This window comes from Oncorhynchus nerka, linkage group LG23 (genome assembly GCF_034236695.1).
Source record: "Oncorhynchus nerka isolate Pitt River linkage group LG23, Oner_Uvic_2.0, whole genome shotgun sequence".
Classification (NCBI taxonomy): Eukaryota; Metazoa; Chordata; class Actinopteri; order Salmoniformes; family Salmonidae; genus Oncorhynchus; species Oncorhynchus nerka.
The window spans coordinates 37,274,692-37,292,933 of record NC_088418.1 but is presented as its reverse complement, the minus strand read 5'-3'; the positions used below and the strand labels follow the sequence as shown (position 1 = coordinate 37,292,933).

At 42.7% G+C, this 18,242-nt stretch overlaps 1 protein-coding gene across 7 annotated transcripts in view; it reads right to left on the bottom strand.

The window, feature by feature from the left end:
• Positions 1-16,037, bottom strand: part of tfdp2 (transcription factor Dp-2) — a 40,261-nt gene extending 24,224 nt beyond the window's left edge. For 2 of the 7 annotated variants that reach the window (XM_029629854.2, XM_029629858.2), the window contains exons 1-5: positions 15,586-16,035; positions 9,813-9,901; positions 3,725-3,846; positions 3,434-3,481; positions 1,478-1,510 (exon numbers count right to left, since the gene is read on the bottom strand). In XM_029629854.2, coding sequence (XP_029485714.1) covers positions 1,478-1,510; positions 3,434-3,481; positions 3,725-3,846; positions 9,813-9,901; positions 15,586-15,622 — 329 coding nt within the window. In that variant the 5' untranslated portion in view covers positions 15,623-16,035. Of the gene's footprint in view, positions 1-1,477; positions 1,511-3,433; positions 3,482-3,724; positions 3,847-9,812; positions 9,902-10,785; positions 10,894-14,881; positions 15,098-15,559 lie in introns of those variants that run through there. The other 5 variants (XM_065008090.1, XM_029629855.2, XM_029629856.2 and 2 more) reach the window with 5 other exon arrangements.
• Between the last annotated feature and the right edge of the window lie 2,205 nt (positions 16,038-18,242).

Below are 18,242 nucleotides of genomic sequence, written 5' to 3'. Positions count from 1 at the left end.
GGTTTTCCAACAGTCTTGAAGAAGTTCCCACATATGCTGAGCACTTGTTGGCTACTTTTCCTTTACTCTGCAGTGCATCCTTCACCCTGGCGTATCGCTGCAGAATGCTGTGGTAGCAATGCTGGTTAAGTGTGCCTTGAATTCTAAATAAATCACAGACAGTGTCAACAGCAAAGCACCCCCACACCTCCTCCATGCTTCAAGTTTGGAACCACACATGCAGAGATCATCCGCTCACCTACTCTGCGTCTCACAAAGACATGGTGGTTGGAAACAAAAATAAAAAATTGGGACTAAACAGACCAAAGGACAGATTTCCACTGGTCTAAAGTCCACTGCTTGTGTTTCTTGGCCCAAGCAAGTCTCTTCTTACTATTGGTGTCCTTTAGTAGAGGTTTCTTCTCAGCAATTCAACCATGAAGGCCTGATTCACGCTGTCTCCTCTGAACAGTTGATGTTGAGATGTGTCTGTTAATTGAACTCTGTGAAGCATTTATTTGGCCTGCAATCTGAGGTGCAGTTAAATCTAATGATCTTATCTTCTGCTGCAGAGGTAACTCTGTGTCTTCCTTTCCTGTGGCAATCCTCATGAGAGCCAGTTTCATCATAGCGCTTGGTTTTTGCGACTGCACTTGAAGAAACTTTCAAAGTTCTTGAAATGTTGGACTGTTTCTCTTTGCTTATTTGAGCTGGTTTCGCCATAATATGGACTTGGTCTTTTACCAAATAGGGCTATCTTCTGTAATAAAATCCCTACCTTGTCACAACACAGCTGATTGTCAAATGCATTAAGAATGAAAGAAATTCCACAAATGTACCAATAACAAGGCATAACTGTTAATTGAAATGCATTCCAGGTGACTACCTAAAGTAGCTGGTTGAGAGAATGCCAAGAGTGTGCAAACCGGTCATGAAGGTGGCTACATTGAAGAATCTCAAATATATTTTGTTTTAACATTTTTTGGTTACTACATGATTCCATTTGTGTTTTTTCATAGTTTTGATGTCTTCACTATTATTTGACAATGTAGAAAATAGTAAAAATAAAGTAAACCCCTTGAATGGGTAGTTGTGTCCAAACTCTTGACTGGCACTGTACATACTACACATGTACATACAAACATACAGTACCTACACAGTCTCTGATGGTTACATAATCTGCTCACCTGAACACACACAAAAAACCTGCAGTCATGTTACGAGAGAAAAAGAGACCGCACAGGAGAAGAAATGGGACAATGAAATATAAATGGTATCCAGAGGAGATGACAGGAAGGGAACAAAAGGCAGGAGAGAGGGGGAGGCATGGTGAGAGAGAGCCAGTGTTCTGCTGTAGTGAGTCAGCAGTTGCGTGATCTTTCGGGTGTGGGGGTCAGACAGATGCTTTCTGGAATAACAAAAAAAAATGCCAGACTGCAGCTGAGCTCTTGAGCAGCAGCCCCCCCCCCCCCCCCTTACTACAATTGCACCATTTCACCTGGCTGAAGAGTCTCCTGAGCACAGCGCATCCCTGCAACACAGACAGAGAAATCAAACTGTTTAGGATTAATTCAATATACAAGACAATGTTACTGTGTGTGTGTCAGTAGTCAGTCCTCCTAGATTAAAACTAATTCCATTGCCTAATGAGCTGGTTTGCTTTGGAAGTAATGAGATGCTTCAGCTCAATGAGATGCTGTGAGAGAATGACAAAGCATCTCTCTCTGACTCAGTTTCTCTCGCCCTCTGTTACTCCCTTTCTCGCCAATTCTCCTACCTCTATCCCACTTTCTAACGCCATCTCACTATCTGTGACTTGTTTGACTGGATAGTCTTCCTGCACTCTTCCTTTCATTTAATATTTATATATTATTCCTCTATATACTGTTACTTTATACAGTATATTCGGAAAGTATTCAGACCCCTTAACAAAATTTTGTTACAGCCTTATTCTAAAATAGATTTGAAAGATATGACAATTCATCAATACACACACACACACACACACACACACACACACACAATACCCCATAATGACAAAGTGAAAACAGGTTTTTAGAAATAAAGAATGCATTTAAAATAAAATAAATATAAGTAATCATACTCAGTACAAAGTAGAAAATCTGTCGTTCTGCCCCTGAACAAGGCAGCTAACACACTGTTCCTAAGCCTTCATTGAAAATAAGAACTTGTTCTTAACTGACTTGCCTAGTTAAATAAAGGTAAAATAAAAAAATGAACTCCTGCGTTGTTTTGGCTGTGTGCTTAGGGTTGATGTCGTGTTGGAAGATGAACATTTGGCCCAGTCTGAGGTCCTGAGCACTCTGGAGCAGGTATTCATCAAGGATCTCTGTACTTTTCTCAGTTCATCTTTCCCTCAATCCTGACCAGTCTCCTAGTACCTGCCACATCATGATGCTGCCACCACGCTTAACCGTAGGGATGGTGCCCTGTTTCCTCCAGACGTGGCACTTGTCATTCATGCCAAAGAGTTCAATCTTGGTTTCATTGACCAGAGAATCTTGTTTCTCATGGTGTGAGAGTCCTGAAGGTGCCTTTTGGCAAACTCAAAGCGGGCTGTTGTACCTTTTACTGAGGAGTGGCTTTCGTCTGGCCACTCTACCATAAAGGCCTGATTGGTGGAATGTTGCAGAGATGGTTGTCCTTCTGGAAGGTTCTCCCATCTCCAGAGGAACTCTGGAGCGCTGTCAGAGTGACCATCGGGTTCTTGGTCACCTCTCTGACCAAGGCCCTTCTCCCCAGATTGCTCAGTTTGGCCTGGCGGCCAGCTCTAGGAAGAGTCTTGGTGGTTTCAAACCTCCCATTTAAGAATGATGGAGGCAACTGTGTTTTTGGGAAGTTTCAATGTTGCAGAATTTTTTTGGTACCCTTCCCCAGATCTGTACCCCGACACAATCCTGTCCCTTAGCTCTACGGACAATTCCTTCGACCTCATGGCTTGGTTTTGCTTCTGACATGTACTGTCAAGTGTGGGACCTTAGACAATTTCCAATCAATTGAATGTACCACAGGTGGGACTCCAATCAAGTTGTAGAAACATTTCAAGGATGATCAATGAAAACAGGATGAACCTGAGCTCAATTTCGAGGGTCATATCAAAGGGTCTGAATACTCATGTCAATAAAAGGTATTTCTGTTTTTATAAATTAGCAAACATTTTAAAAAATGTTTTCGCTTTGTCATTATGGAGTATTGTGTGTAGATTGATGTGGATTTATTTGTAATAAATTTTCAAATAAAGCTGAAAATGTGGAAAAGGTCAATGGTTCTAAATACTTACTGAATGCAGTGTATATTATCTGTAAATCCATAGGCTAACTTACAGGCCGCAATAAATACATTAGATTGGAAATCTCTACCTAGCAATCCCTGCTGGGTGTGTGTGTGTGTGTGAATATTAACAACAGTAGCCAGAATAACAGAATCAACCCACCGGTCAGAGAAATATGAGTCAATGAAATCATGAGTTCGCTTCTTGGCCCTGGGAATAAAAAACGAAAAGTGATGTTAGCTAATAAAAAATAAATACAGTGGATGGTACTTTACTTAAATTCTTGTCATGTTCTGGAAACAGATCAAAGAAAATACCTATTTACAACCATGATAATGTGCAACAAAACAGAGCAGTGGTGTGTGTGTACTCGAGCAAACAATGCAGTTGTGTGTGTGTGAGAAAATGTGTATGTACTTGAGCAAACGGAAAAAAGTGTGTGTAACAGCTCACCCTGGGGTCCACTTGTTGGCATCCTGGTTGCGTCCCTGGTCAATCATAGTTGGCGTGTGTGTGCAGGGGGTACCTATGAGGACATTCCCTGTGTGAGAAACTCTCTCTGCTGTGCTGATGATCTACACAGAAAATAAATAAGAAACAGAGGGGTGCATCAGATTGCAGGCTCATGTTCATTTGGGCACATCGTAGCAAAATGTTGCGCAATGGACATGATTGAACAGATGCAAGGATGTCAGGTGATTCGAAGAATATTGGTAGCCAGGGTGCTGTTCATTACGCACCAAATAAAGAAAGGGCATCCTGGACTCATCCAATATGAAGAGCTTATTTTCGTTTTCAGTTTCAAAACATATTCTGTTTGACGCCCTAATGAACACTATCCAGGTGAGTCATTGAGAACAGATTCTTTGCCAAGAAGTGGGCAATTCCCTTGTGTGGTGACTGAGCATGGAGCAGGTTGGGTGTAATATTTGAGAGTCCTGCTATGCAGAAGTGTCTCGAAGCCAGAGCTGAACAAAACAGACGAGATCAGATGGATGCAGCAGAGTGCTAATAAATACCCCCAGCTAATTATAGCAAGCTAGTCACAGTCTGTAGCCCCCCAACACACTGTTTCTTATTCTCCTCTCGGCCAGGCCTTTCTTTTACACTTCACCACACTGGCTGCCACAAATGCAAGAGGATGGAGACCTGGGGTGTATTCATTAACACCCACCGTAGCAAAACACTTTGCAATGGAAAACGTTTTTGAATTGAAAACGAGAATTTGAAATTGGACAAATTCAGACAGAATGTTTTCTTTGGTACCTGGGGAATACACCTCTGATCATCGACTCTTAACTACGAAGAAAAAAAGAATCCCAACAGAGGGCTTTCATGAATAAAAAAAATCTGCAGCAGGGCTCAATTTCCGTGAATTTAAAATTATAGTGGGTTGATAAGAAAAAAGCCAATTTACTAGTCTAAAAGGCTCAACTCAATCACACTTACAGTGCATTCGGAAAGTATTCCGACCCCTTGACTTAAATATTTAGTACCCCTTTTTCTCCCCAATATCGTGATAGCCAATTGGTAGTTAGTCTTGCCTCATCGCTGCAACTCCTGTACGGAATCGTGAGTGGCGAAGGTCTAGATTCATGTGTCCTCCGAAACATGACTCTGCCAAGCTGCACTGTTTCTTGACACACTGCTTGCTTAACCCGGAAGCCAGCCGCACCAACGTGTCAGAAGAAACGCCATACAAGTGGGGACCTTAGCGTGCATGCACCCGGCCTGCCACAAGCAGTTGCTAGAGCGCAATGGACCAAGGACATCACAGGGATCGAACCTGGGTCTGTAGTGACACCTCTCGGGAGGCCCAGACCCATTGAATTTTTATACATTTTTTTTTACGTTACAGCCTTATTCTTAAATAGTTTTTCTCACCTCATCAATCAACACACTATATCCCACAAAGACAAAGCAAAATTAGGTTTTTAGATTTTTTTTTTGCAAAAACGGCAATATCACATTTACATAACTATTCAGACCCTTCACTCAGTACTTTATTGAAGCCTCTGACAGCAATTACAGCCTCAAGTCTGCGAGTATGATGCTACAAGCCTGGTACACCTGTATTTGGGGAGCTTCTCCCATTTTTCTCTGCAGATCCTCTCAAGCTCTGTCAGGTTGGATGGGAGTGTCGCTGCACAGCTATTTTCAGGTCTCTCCAGAGATGTTCGATCGGGTTCAAGTCCGAGCTCTGGCTGGGCCATTCAATGACATTGTCTTGGCTGTGTGCTTAGGGTCGTAGTCCTGTTACAAGGTGAACCTTGAACACAGTCTGAGGTTCTGAGCACTCTGAAGCAGGTTTTCATCAAGGATCTCTCGGTGGTTTGCTCCTTTCATATTTGCCTCGATCCTGACTTGTCTTCCTGCCGCTGACAAACATCCCCACAGCATGATGCCGCCACCACCATGCTTGACCGTAGGGATGGTGCCAGGTTTCCTTCAGACATGACGCTTGGCATTCAGGCCAAAGAGTTCAATCTTGGTTTCATTGACCAGAGAATCTTGTTTCTCATGGTCGGAGAGTCTTTTGGCAAACTCCAAGCGGGCTGTCATGTGCCTTTTACTGAAGAGTGGCTTCCGTCTGGACACTAACATAAAGGCCTGATGGGTGGAGTATTGCAGAGATGGTTGTCCTTCTGGAAGATTCTTCCATCTCCACAAAGGAACTCTAGAGCTCTGTCAGAGTGACCATTGGGTTCTTGGTCACCTCCCTGACCATTGGGTTCTTGGTCACCTCCCTGACCAAGGCCCTTTTCCCCAGATTGCTCGGTTTGGCAGGGCAGCCAGCTCAAAGATGGGTCTTGGTGTTTCCAAACTTCTTCCATTTAAGAATTATGGAGGCCACTGTGTTCTTGAGGACCTTCAATGCTATAGAAATGTTTTGGTACACTTCCCCAGTGGTGTAAAGTACTGAAGTAGATCTTTAAAGTATTTTTTACTTAAGTCGTAGCTGTACTTAGCTATTTATATTTTTGACTACTTTTACTTCACTACATTCATTAAAGAAAATAATGTACTTTTTACTCCATACATTTTCTCTGACACCAAAAAGTACTAGTTATCAAGAGATCATCACTGCTCATCCCCTACTGCATCTGATTTGGCGAACTTGCTAAACACAAATGCTTCATTTGTAAAATATGTCTGAGTGTTGGAGTGTGCCCTTGACTGCACTCCCCCCCCCCAAAAAATGTCTCAACTGGTTTGCCTAAGGAATTTGAAATGATTTATACTTTTACTGGGATAATTAAGTATATGTAAAATCAAATACTTTTAGAGACTTTTACTCAAGTAGTGTTTTACTGGGTGATTTTCACTTTTACCTGAGCCATCTTCTGTTAAGGTATCTTTACTTCTACTCAAGTATGACAATTGGGTACTTTTTCCACCACTGCCCTTGCCCAGATCTGTGCCTCGACAATGCGGTCTCAGAGGTCTACGGACAATCCTTCGACCTCCGTGCATGTCAGAGCAAAAAACCAAGCTATGTCAAGTGTGGGACCTTATACAGACAGGTGTGTGCCTTTCTAAATTGAATTTACCACAGGTGGACTCCAAGTTGTAGAAAGGATGATTAATGGAAACAGGATGCACCTGAACTTTCTAAAAACCTTTTTTAACTTTGTCATTATGGGATATTGTGTGTAGATTGCTGAGGATTTTTGTTTATTTAAACAATTTTAGAATAAGGCTGTAACATAAAATGTGGAAAAACTCAAGGGGTCTGAATACTTTCCATGTGCACTGTATACACACACACACACACACACACACACACACACACACACACAACCATTAAAAAATCCAAGTTGATCATTTTAAAAAGGCTAGTTGGTCATTAGAAAACCCTTTTGCAATTATGTTGGCACAGCTGAAAACGGTTGTTCTGATTAAAGAAGCAATAAAACTGGCCTTCTTTAGACTAGTTGATGGCAGGGTAGGTTAGAGCGTTGGACTAGTAACCGGAAGGTTGCAAGTTCAAACCCCCGAGCTGACAAGGTACAAATCTGTCGTTCTGCCCCTGAACAGGCAGCTAACCCACTAGGCCGTCTTTGAAAATAAGAATTTGTTCTTATTAACTGACTTGCCTAGTTAAATAAAGGTTAAAAAAATAAAGAATCTGGAGCATCAGCATTTGTGAGTTCAATTACAGGCTCAAAATGGCCAGAAACAAGACCTTTCTTCTGAAACTCGTCAGTCTATTCTTGTTACTAAGAAACAGAAGACCACGTACAGCGTTCCCTTCTCAGAACAGCACAAACTGGCTCTAACAAGAATAGAAGGAGTGGGAGGCCCCGGTGCACAACTGAGAAAGTGGACAAGTACACTAGAGTGTCTAGTTTGAGAAACAGACACCTCACAAGTCGTCAACTGGCAGCTTCATTAAATAGTACCGCAAAACACCAGTCTCAAAGTCAACAGTGAAGAGGCGACTCCGGAATGCTAGCCTTCTAGGCAGGATTCCTCTGTCCAGTGTCTGTGTTCTTTTGCCCATCTTAATCTTTAATTTATATATTGGCCAGTCTGAGATATGGCTTTTTCTTTGCAACTCTGCCTAGAAGGCCAGCATCCCAGAGTCACAGCTTTACCGTTGACATTGAGACCAGTGTTTTGCGGGTACCATTTAATGAAGCTGCCAGTAAAGGGTATAAACACGGTTTCCCATGCTTGTTCAATGAACCATAAACAATTAAATGAACATGCACCTGTGAAACGGTCGTTAACATCACTAGGGTAGGGGGCAGCATTCGGAATTTTGGATGAAAAACATGCCCAAATTAAACTGCCTGCTACTCAGGCCCAGAAGCTACATGCATATAATTAGTAGATTTGGATAGAAAACACTCTGAAAAACACTCAGTTTCCAAAACTGTTCAAATAATGTCTGTGAGTATAACAGAACTAATATGGCAGGAGAAAACCCGAGGAAAATCCAACCAGGAAGTACTATTAGGCTGTTTTTCCATTGAAAGCCTATCCACCATACAAAGACTTAGGACCCAGTTCACAATCTCTGTGGCTTCCTCTACATGTGGCAAGTCTTTAGGCATTGTTTCAGGCATTTTTACAGGCTTTTACTCTGAAAAATGAGGGAGATACAGCACTTTCAATGAGAGGCCAGTGGAAATTTCCAGACATGAGCCCAGCGTGTGATCGGGAGCCCGCATTTCTTGTTTACCTTTTCTATTGACAAAGCTTTTGTCCGGTTAAAATATTGATTATTTATGGGGGGGGGAAATGAAAATTGATTTTAAACATCGTTTGACATGTTTCTACTAACTTTTATTGTACTTTTTGACTTTTCGTCTTGATGTTGAGAGCGCGCATTGTGCCTTTAGATTTCTGAACTAAACGCACCAACAAAACTGAGGTTTTTGGACATAAAGAGGGACATTATCGAACAAAACAAACATTTATAGTCTAACATGGAGACCTGGGAGTGCCACCAGATGAAGATCAAAGGTAAGTGATTAATTTTAACGCCATTTCTGACTTTTGTGACACCTCTCCTTGGTTGGAAAATGGCTGTATGGTTTTCTGTGACTAGGCGCTGACTTAAATCGCATGGTGTGATTTCTTCCGTGACGCCTTTTTGAAATTGGACACTGTGGTTGGATTTACAAGAAGTTTATCTTTAAAATGGTGTATAATACTTGTATGTTTGAGGAATTTTAATTATGGGATTTCTGTTTTGAATTTGGTGCCCTGCAATTTCACTGGCTGTTGTCGAGGTGGGAAGCTAGCGTACCAGAGAGGTTAAGACACTAACAGCTTAGGCAATTAAGATCACAGTTATGAAAACTTAGGACACTAAAGAGGCCTTTCTACTGACTCTGAAAAACACCAAAAGAAAGATGCTCAGGGTCCCTGCTCATCTGCGTGAACATGCCTGAGGCATGCTGCAAGGAGGCATGAGGACTGCAGATGTGGCCAGGGCAATAAATTGCAATGTCCGTACTGTGAGACCCCTAAGACAGCGCTACAGGGAGACAGGACAGACAGCGGATGGTCCTCGCAGTGGCAGACCATGTTTAACACCTGCACAGGATCAGTACATCTGAACATCACACCTGCGGGACAGGTACAGGATGGCAACAACGACTGCCCAAGTTACCCCAGGAATGCACAATCCTTCCATCAGTGCTCAGACTGTCCGCAATAGGCTGAGAGAGGCTGGACTGAGGGCTTGTTGTAAGGTAGGTCCTCACCAGACATCACCAGCAACAAAGTCACCTATTGGCACAAACCCACTGTCGATGGACCAGACTGGGAAAAAGTGCTCTTCAATGACGAATAGATTTTGATTAACACTTTTTTGGTTACTACATGATTCCATATGTGTTATTTCATAGTTTTGATGTCTTCACAACTATGCTACAATGTAGAAAATAGTACAACATAAAGGAAAACCCTGGAATGAGTAGGTGTGTCCAAACTTTTGACTGTGTAGGCTGGGCATACTTAACGCACTGAGACAAAAAAAGGGCTTTATAAAATAGAGTTGATTAATACATTTGTACAAAACACTCACCATCTGGGTCCTCACATTGGCATTGACTGCTTCTAGTGTGATATTTGTTGCTGGGCTGTAGTCGGACGGCATCACAAGTGATATATTGCCTGAAAAACATGGTAAAAGGATAAACTATTTGAAGTGTTCCTCATTGGGCAAAAAATATCCAATGTCTGCCTACACAAATGTATATTTGACCAATTGATAAAGAAAGACCTTCCAATTGGTTTAGTAAGGTTTTAAAAGAAGCATTGTTTTATGCCTGGTTTTTGGGTTCCATTCCCACTGAGGGCACCCATACGAAAAAATTATGCATTCATGACTAAGTTGCTTTGGATAAAAGCATCATTATATTATTATATCGATATCAGCAAGGCATATGTGATATTGGTGTCCTTCCTGTTAACCTACAACATTATGTAAAAACCCACATACATGACTGTTCCTGTTTTGTACACCAGCTTCAAACTGCTGAAAATACATTATTTTTGGTTATGGACAAGTTTAGACGGTACAATGATTCTCTACACTACACTTGTTTGTCGATTTCTGTATAGTGTATCTTTAAATTAGCCACTGATGGGACTTTGTGGATGGTTGCCACTTTCCATTGCAATTAAATTCAAACTGGTTTAGTAGGTTTCATTCACACCTGGCCCAACGGTCTTGAAAGTCAGAGCTGTGGAAGTGAATGGAAGAGTGCACATTCACACAGGTGTAAGGAGTTGTTCCTAACCACATGACCTGATCGGCAAATGTAGCTTATTTTCTCTCCATAGGGCAGTGATTTGAATTAACATGTTAATAATAATAATAATAGCGTGACATAAAATGTTGAAAAAGCAGTGTGTTACTTTGCAGCCTTACTCTAAAATTGATTAAATAAAGCATTTCCTCATCAATATACAGACACACAAATATCCCATAATGACAAAGTGAACAGGTTAGAAATTTTTGCAAAATTATAAAAAGAAAGGAAAAACAGAAGTACCTTATTTACATAAGTATTCAGACACTTTGCTATGAGATTCGAAATTGAGATCACGTGCATCATGTTTCCGTTGATTGTCCTTGTTTTTATAACTTGATTGAAGTCCACCTGTGGTAAAATTAATTGATTGGGCATGATTTGGAAAGGCACACACCTGTCCAGATAAGGTCCCACATGAGGTTGAAGTAATTGTCTGTAGAGCTCCGAGACAGGATTGTGTTGAGGCACAGATCTAGGGAAAGGTACCAAAACATCTCTGCAGCATTGAAGGTCGCCAAGAACACAGTGGCCTCCATCATTCTTAAACAGTAGAAGTTTGGAACCACAAAGACTCTTCCTAGAGCTGGCCACCCAGCCAAACAGCAATCGGGGGAAAAGAGCCTTGGTCAGGGAGGTGACCAAGAACCCGGTGGTCACTGACAGAGCTCTAGAATTCCTTTGTGTAGATGGGAGAACCTTCCAGAAGGACAACCATCTCTGCAATACTCCACCCATCAGGCCTTTATGGTAGAGCTGCCAGACAGAAGCCACTCCTCCGTAAAAGGCACGACAGACCACTTGGGAGTTTGCCAAAAGGCACCTAAAGCACTCTCAGACCACGAAGAACAAGATTCCCTGGTCTGATGAAACCAAGATTGAACTCCTTGGCCTGAATCCCAAGCATCACGTCTGGAGGAAACAGGGCATCATCCCCAGGCATTGTGGTGGCAGCATCATCCCGTGGGTATGTTTTATAGCGGCAGGGACTGGGAGACTAGTCAGGTTCGAGGTAAAGATAAACAGAGCAAAAAACAGATCTTTGATGAAAACCTGCTCCAGAATGTTCACCTTCCAACAGGACAATGAACCTAAGTACACAGCCAAGACAATGCAGGAGTGGCTTCAGGACAAATCTCTGAATGTCCTTGAGTGGCCCAGCCAGAGCCCGGACTTGAACCGGATTCAACATCTCTGGAGAGAGCAGCGATGCTTCCCATCCAACCTGACAGAGCTTGAGAGGATCTGCAGAGACTCCCCAAATACAAGTGTGCCAAGAAGACTTGAGGCTGTAATCTCTGCCAAAAGGTGCTTCAACAAATGTACTGAGTAAAGGGTCTAAATAATAAATGTGTTATCAGTTTGTTTTACACATTTGCAAAAATGTCTAAAAACCTATTTTTGCTAGGTCATTATGAGGTAGTGTGTGCAGATTGATTCAATTGCATTTTAGAGTAAGGTTAACATAACAAAATGTTGAAAAATTCAAGGGATCTGAATAATTTCCGAATGCACTGTATATACAAAAGACGCCCCTTCAAATGAGTGGATTCGGCTATTTGAAACACGCCCGCTGTTGACAGATGTATAAAATCGAGGACACAGCCATGCAATCTCCATAGACAAACATTAGCAGTAGAATGGCCTTACTGAAGAGCTCAGTGACTTTCAACATGACACCGTCATAGAACGCCACCTTTCCAACAAGTCAGTTCGTAAAATTTCTGCTCTGCTAGAGCTTCCCCGGTCAACTGTAAGCGTTGTTATTGTGATGTGGAAACATCTAGGTGCAGCAAAAGGCTCAGTAGCGAAGTGGTAGGCCACACAAGAGAACAGAACGGGACCGCCGACTGCTGAAGCGCGCAGCGTGTTCAAATCATCTGTTCTCGGTTGCAACACTCACTACCGAGTTCCAAACTGCCTCTGGAAGCAATATCGGCACAAGAACTGTTCGAGAGCTTCATGAAATGAGTTTCCATGGCCGCGCGGCCACACACAAGCCTAAGGTCACCATGCGGAATGCCAAGCATCGGCTGGAGATGTGTAAAGCTCGCCGCCATTCGATATGGGGTTAGTGGAAACGCGTTCTCTGGAGTGACGAATCACACTTCACCAACTGGCAGTCTGACGGACGCCAGGAGAATGCTACCTGCTCCAATGCATAGTGCCAACTGTAAATTTTGGTGGAGGAGGAATAATAGTCTGGCCCTGTTTTTCATGGTTCGGGCTAGGCTCCTTAGTTCCAGTGAAGGGAAATGTTAATGCTACAACATACAGTGACATTCTAGATTATTCTGTGCTTCCAACTTTGTGGCATCAGTTTGGGGAAGGCCTTTTCCTGTTTAAGCATGACAATGCCCTCATGCACAAAGCGAGACCCATACAGAAATGGTTTATTGAGATCGGTGTGGAAGAACTTGACTGGGCTGCACAGAGCCCTGACCTCAACACCCTTTTGGGATGAATTGGAACTCCGACTGTGAGCCAGGCCTAATCGCCTAACATCAGAGCCCGACCTCACTAATGCTCTTGTGCCTGGATGGAATCAAGTCCCTGTAGCAATGTTCCAACATCTAGGGAAAGCCTTCCCAGAAGAATAGAGGCTGTTATAGCAGTAACTCCATGTCAATGCCCATGATTTTGTAATGAGAAGTTCGATGAGCAGGTGTCCACATATTTTGGGTCATGATGTGTATGTACATGTGCAAAGGTTATACTGATGACAGAGTATAGAAAGATTAACAAACACACTAAGTAGAGAAGATTTTTGGCAGGATGTGGATGAAACCCCTCCCCAATCATACGACTCCTACCCACACAAACAATCCTCAACTAGTGTACACCGTGAATGCCCCACCACCTACAGCCTTCCATTATTAGAAGTGGGGCTAGCACTACAGCCTAGGACTTTGAGCTGTTCTGTTTTTCTGGGATATCGAGCAGGGCCTGATTCTTTGGGCTAACCTCGGGGGCCTGGGTCAGAACCCCGCCCTGTGCAACTGAGTCCTGGACTTCCTGGCGTGCCGAAAAAGCGAGGTAACAACAAATCCACTACGCTGATCCTCAGTACGGGGGCCTCACAAGGGTGTGTACTCCCTCCCTCCCGAACTCCCTGTTCAGTGTTCACCCATGACTGCATGGCCACGCACGTCTCTAACACAATCAAGTTTGCAGACGACAACAGTGGTTGGCCTGATTACCAACAATGACAAGAACGCATACAGGGAGAAGTTGAAGGTCCTGGCAGAGTGGTGCCAGGAAAATAACCTAACCCTCAAAGTCAACAAAACAAAGGAGCTGATCATGGAGTTCAAGAGACAGCAGAGGGAGCATGACCCCATCGACGAGGCCGCAGTGGAGGGTGAAAAGCTTCAAGTTCTTCAGTGTGCACATCACTGATAAAATGAAATGGTCCATCCACACAGATAGTGTGGTGACGAAGGCGCAAAAGCGCCTCTTCAACCTGCACCACTGAGAGCATCCAGTCGGGCTGTATCACTGCCTGGTACGGCAATTGCACAGTCCGCAACCGCAGGGCAGTCCAGAGGGTGGTGAGGTCTGCCCAACGCATCACTGGGGGCACACTGCCTGCCCTACAGGACATCTACAGCACCCAGTGTCATAGAAAGACCATATACTGGCCATAATGTCTATATACACACATTATATACATACAACATATTTATATTCCGAACTCCGACATTGCTTGTTCTAATATTTATATATTTCTTAATTCCCTTCTTTGTCTTTTCGGGTTTGCGTGTATTTTTTTGTATTGTTAGGTATTACTGCACTGTTGGAGCTAGGAACATAAGCATCTCTCTACACTTGCGATAACATCTGCAAAATATATGTAAGCAACGATAAAATTTGACCACCTGACAAGGAACAACTCTGGGCCCTGGTTATAGGCAATTATATTTGAAACACCCCAGGCCCTACTAGCTTCATCCAGTGAGGTCCAGGATGGAGGCGGGCTGGTCCAGTGCCAGGCAGCAGGGTCAGAGTGTGTCGGTGGTGCCTTGCGCCTTCATCATGCCCAACAGAAAGGAGGGCCCCAACCTCTCCCAGTCTCAACACTGGAATGTGGCCACCACTCTCTCCTTTAAAGGCACAACAATGAGGAAGGGCTGCTTCATTAGAATACAGCTGAGCAGCTGTCGCTATCCCCCTTTTTGACTCAAAAATATTAGGAACTCATGCGCAACAGACTTACTAAAAACATGAGGTTTCATGGATTGCTTTAAAATTATTATTTTTTAAAGCAGATTTCAGTGGTGCTAGGAGAGAAACATCAGACTCACCTAGAGTCACTTAGGCCTTCGTATATTATACTGACCTGATAAGGTGCTTCCAGGTAGAATGCAAGGTCCATTTAAAGATTAGATGTAGAGGGGAGTTATCTCAAAATGCAAAAACACCACTTTCCTGAGGATTTTGAAATCAATGATCTCATGCTTGTCTTCAATATTATTGACGTTCTTGCTGGTGCACCGTCCCTTCTCGTGCGATACATTACTCAATTGTTTTGGTTATTAGAAAGGGAAAGGGGGATACCTAGTCAGTTGTACAACTGAATGCCTTCAACTGAAATGTGTCTTCCGCATTTAACCCAACCCCTCTGAATCAGAGGTGAGGGGGCTTCCTTAATCGACATCCACATTTTATTTAATACAACGGAAAACTGCCGTTACAGGCTAAACTAATATAAAAACAAAAACGCACACACTTTGTGCAACTACATTCAAGCAAACCCCAGAGGGCAACAAAACATAAAACATCACATTAAGTGCCCAGTAATCAGAGATTCAGAAAAAAGCTCAATAACCGCAATCAAACCTTAAAATCAAGCTATGATAAATTAACACGATGTTCACTGAGAAAGGAACACAGCCTAACCACATAGGCAGAACTAGCAAACTACATATTTGTGTAAGAGTCCATACTAACAATTGGGAGAACAGGAGGCAAGTGCGTTAAAGTCACTAAAAGTTGCTAAAAATCGTCTTTCCATTACCGTTGGAACAAGCAACTCTTGTTTACCTGTCTCTCCGCAGAAGGGAACCAACAAGACCTCCATGGCTCCCTCTCCCCGTTTCTCAGTCCCAGCTAGAGTGTGCCGACCAGTCTTGCCTAACCCCCACAGACATTAAGCTAGCGAGCAACTTCCAGTAGGACAGAGGAGAGAGGTAGTGAGTCTTTTTACTGGCCCAGAACAGAGTCTCGACCCTCCCCTTCCCCTGCTCTTGGCAAATTGGCTAATCCGCGACACACAACCAATCCCATTTACGTCTAAACAAGACGTAGAGAGAAGAGAAGGAAAAAGGCACATTCATTTACTTGAAGAGCACGTGCCTCTCAGCACCTCGTGTAGCCTGGGATCCAGTGCCCCCCTCACAAATGCGCTCTCCCTATTTTGTTACCAGCCAATGGAAACTTGAGAGCCCATGCCAGGCGAGTGCAGAGGAAGTCCACCTGCCTTCCCTCCAGACAATGTGGGAACACCACATTTCACTGAGCGAACGCCTGGCCTAGGAAGACCGCCACCGATACACACACACACACACACACACACACACACACACACACACACACACACACACACACACACACACACACACACACACACACACACACACACACACACACACACACACACACACACACACACACACACACACACACACACACACCCTCCCCAAAGGCATGACCATCTCCATGTAATGCTGCTCTCTGGTTGACAGGGAGAGGCACTGTGTGGATGGGTGATTGCTTGTTCTAGCCTGCCTGGTCTGGGAAGGGGGTTGAACAGAGAACGCCTCCAGTCAGCGTCTGTAGTCTGTCTTGTATCAAATGTAGGCTAACAAAAAAAAGGTCACTGTTCAAAAGAATACCTAAACTAAAACCAGGCAAACTGTGGATGCAAATAATAGCCTATGTAGGCTGCACAATATTAAATTAATTGAATTGAGTCATACTGTGCACATTTCCAAAGGTATATTTCCACATTTTGTGGCCAATCAGAGCATTTACACACATTAGCTTCAAATCTACACAATGCAAATCCCTCTTATAATTAAGTACAGTAGGACCTCAGTCCTGAATAGAGGTCGTTCAGAATACTGGAATGTTTGACTTTGAAACCTAATCACAGAATTTGAGTTGCAGAATTAACCCATATTACACCTGTAATCTAACGTTTTGCCAGTAGTGTATTCACTAGGAACCAAACAAAAGCAAACGGGACAAAATGGAGAGTGCCCCACCTGAGTTTGTCTAATGAGAAACTGCAGTTTTCATTGCAGCGTTTTGTTCCAAAATGTTTTTCTACAGTTTGCACTAATGAATACACCGCTGATGTGTTTTTAGCACAAGAAAGCAATGTTAACATTTGCATGTACTGAGTCTTGTGTTGCCATATCTCCAAAATCATGTCACGTCTCCCTTGAAAGTCTGGAGAATTTTGTATTATACCGTTTTCCGACAGGGTAGGACACATTTGTATAAACTTGTTCCCATATGCTAACTAAACTCAGCAAAAAAAAAAGAAATGTCCTCTCACTGTCAACTACGTTTATTTTCAGCAAAGTTAACATGTGTAAATATTTGTATGACCATAAGATTTAACAACAGACATGAACTGAGCAAGAGCCACAGACATGTGACGAACAGAAATGGAATAATGTGTCCCTGAACAAAAGGGGAGGGGGGGTCAAAAATAGAGGTCGACCGATTATTATTTTTCAACGCCAATACCGATACCGATTATTGGAAGACCAAAAAAGCCGATACCAATTATTCGGCCAATTTAATATTTGACCATATTAATGATGTAACGCTCGTATTTCTGTGTGTAATATTATAATTAAGTCTATGATTTGATAGAGCAGTCCGACTTGAGCGGTGGTAGGCTTGTAAGCATTCACTCAAACAGCCCTTTCCTGCATTTGCCAGCAGCTCTTCGTTGTGCTTAAAGCACAGCGCTGTTTATGACTTCAAGCCTATCAACTCCCGAGATTAGGCTGGCAATACTAAAGTGCCTATAAGAACATACAATAGTCAAATATATATGAAATACAAATGGTATAGAGAGAAATAGTCCTATAATTCCTATAATAACTACAACCTAAAAGTTCTTAGCTGGGAATATTGAAGACTCATGTTAAAAGGAACCACCAGCTTTCATATGTTCTCATGTTCTGAGCAAGGAACTGAAACGTTAGCTTTTTTACATGGCAAATATTGCACTTGAACTTTCTACTCCAACACTTTGTTTTTGCATTATTTAAACCAAATTGAATATATTTCATTATTTGAGACCAAATAGATTTCATTGATGTATTAACTTAAAATAAGTGTTCATTCAGTATTGTGATAATTGTCAATATTGCAAATAAATATAAAAATCGGCATCGGCTTTTTATGGTCCTCAAATAAATCGGTATCGGCGTTGAAAAATCATAAATCGGTCGACCAATCATCCATCCATCCATATATATAGCATCCATCATTCCCCTGAATGTCCCAAAAGTGTGTTGACTTCTGCTCCACTCAAGTACAGTTAAAACACACACACAGCAGTAGTTTCACCCCCTTCTGTGCATTAACATTTGCGTCTGTGGAGTTGAACAACGTTGGAGGATTTGGGTCGGTTGGATTCAGATGTGTTGCATCTAACCTAGTTTCAGCAATAGCGACTG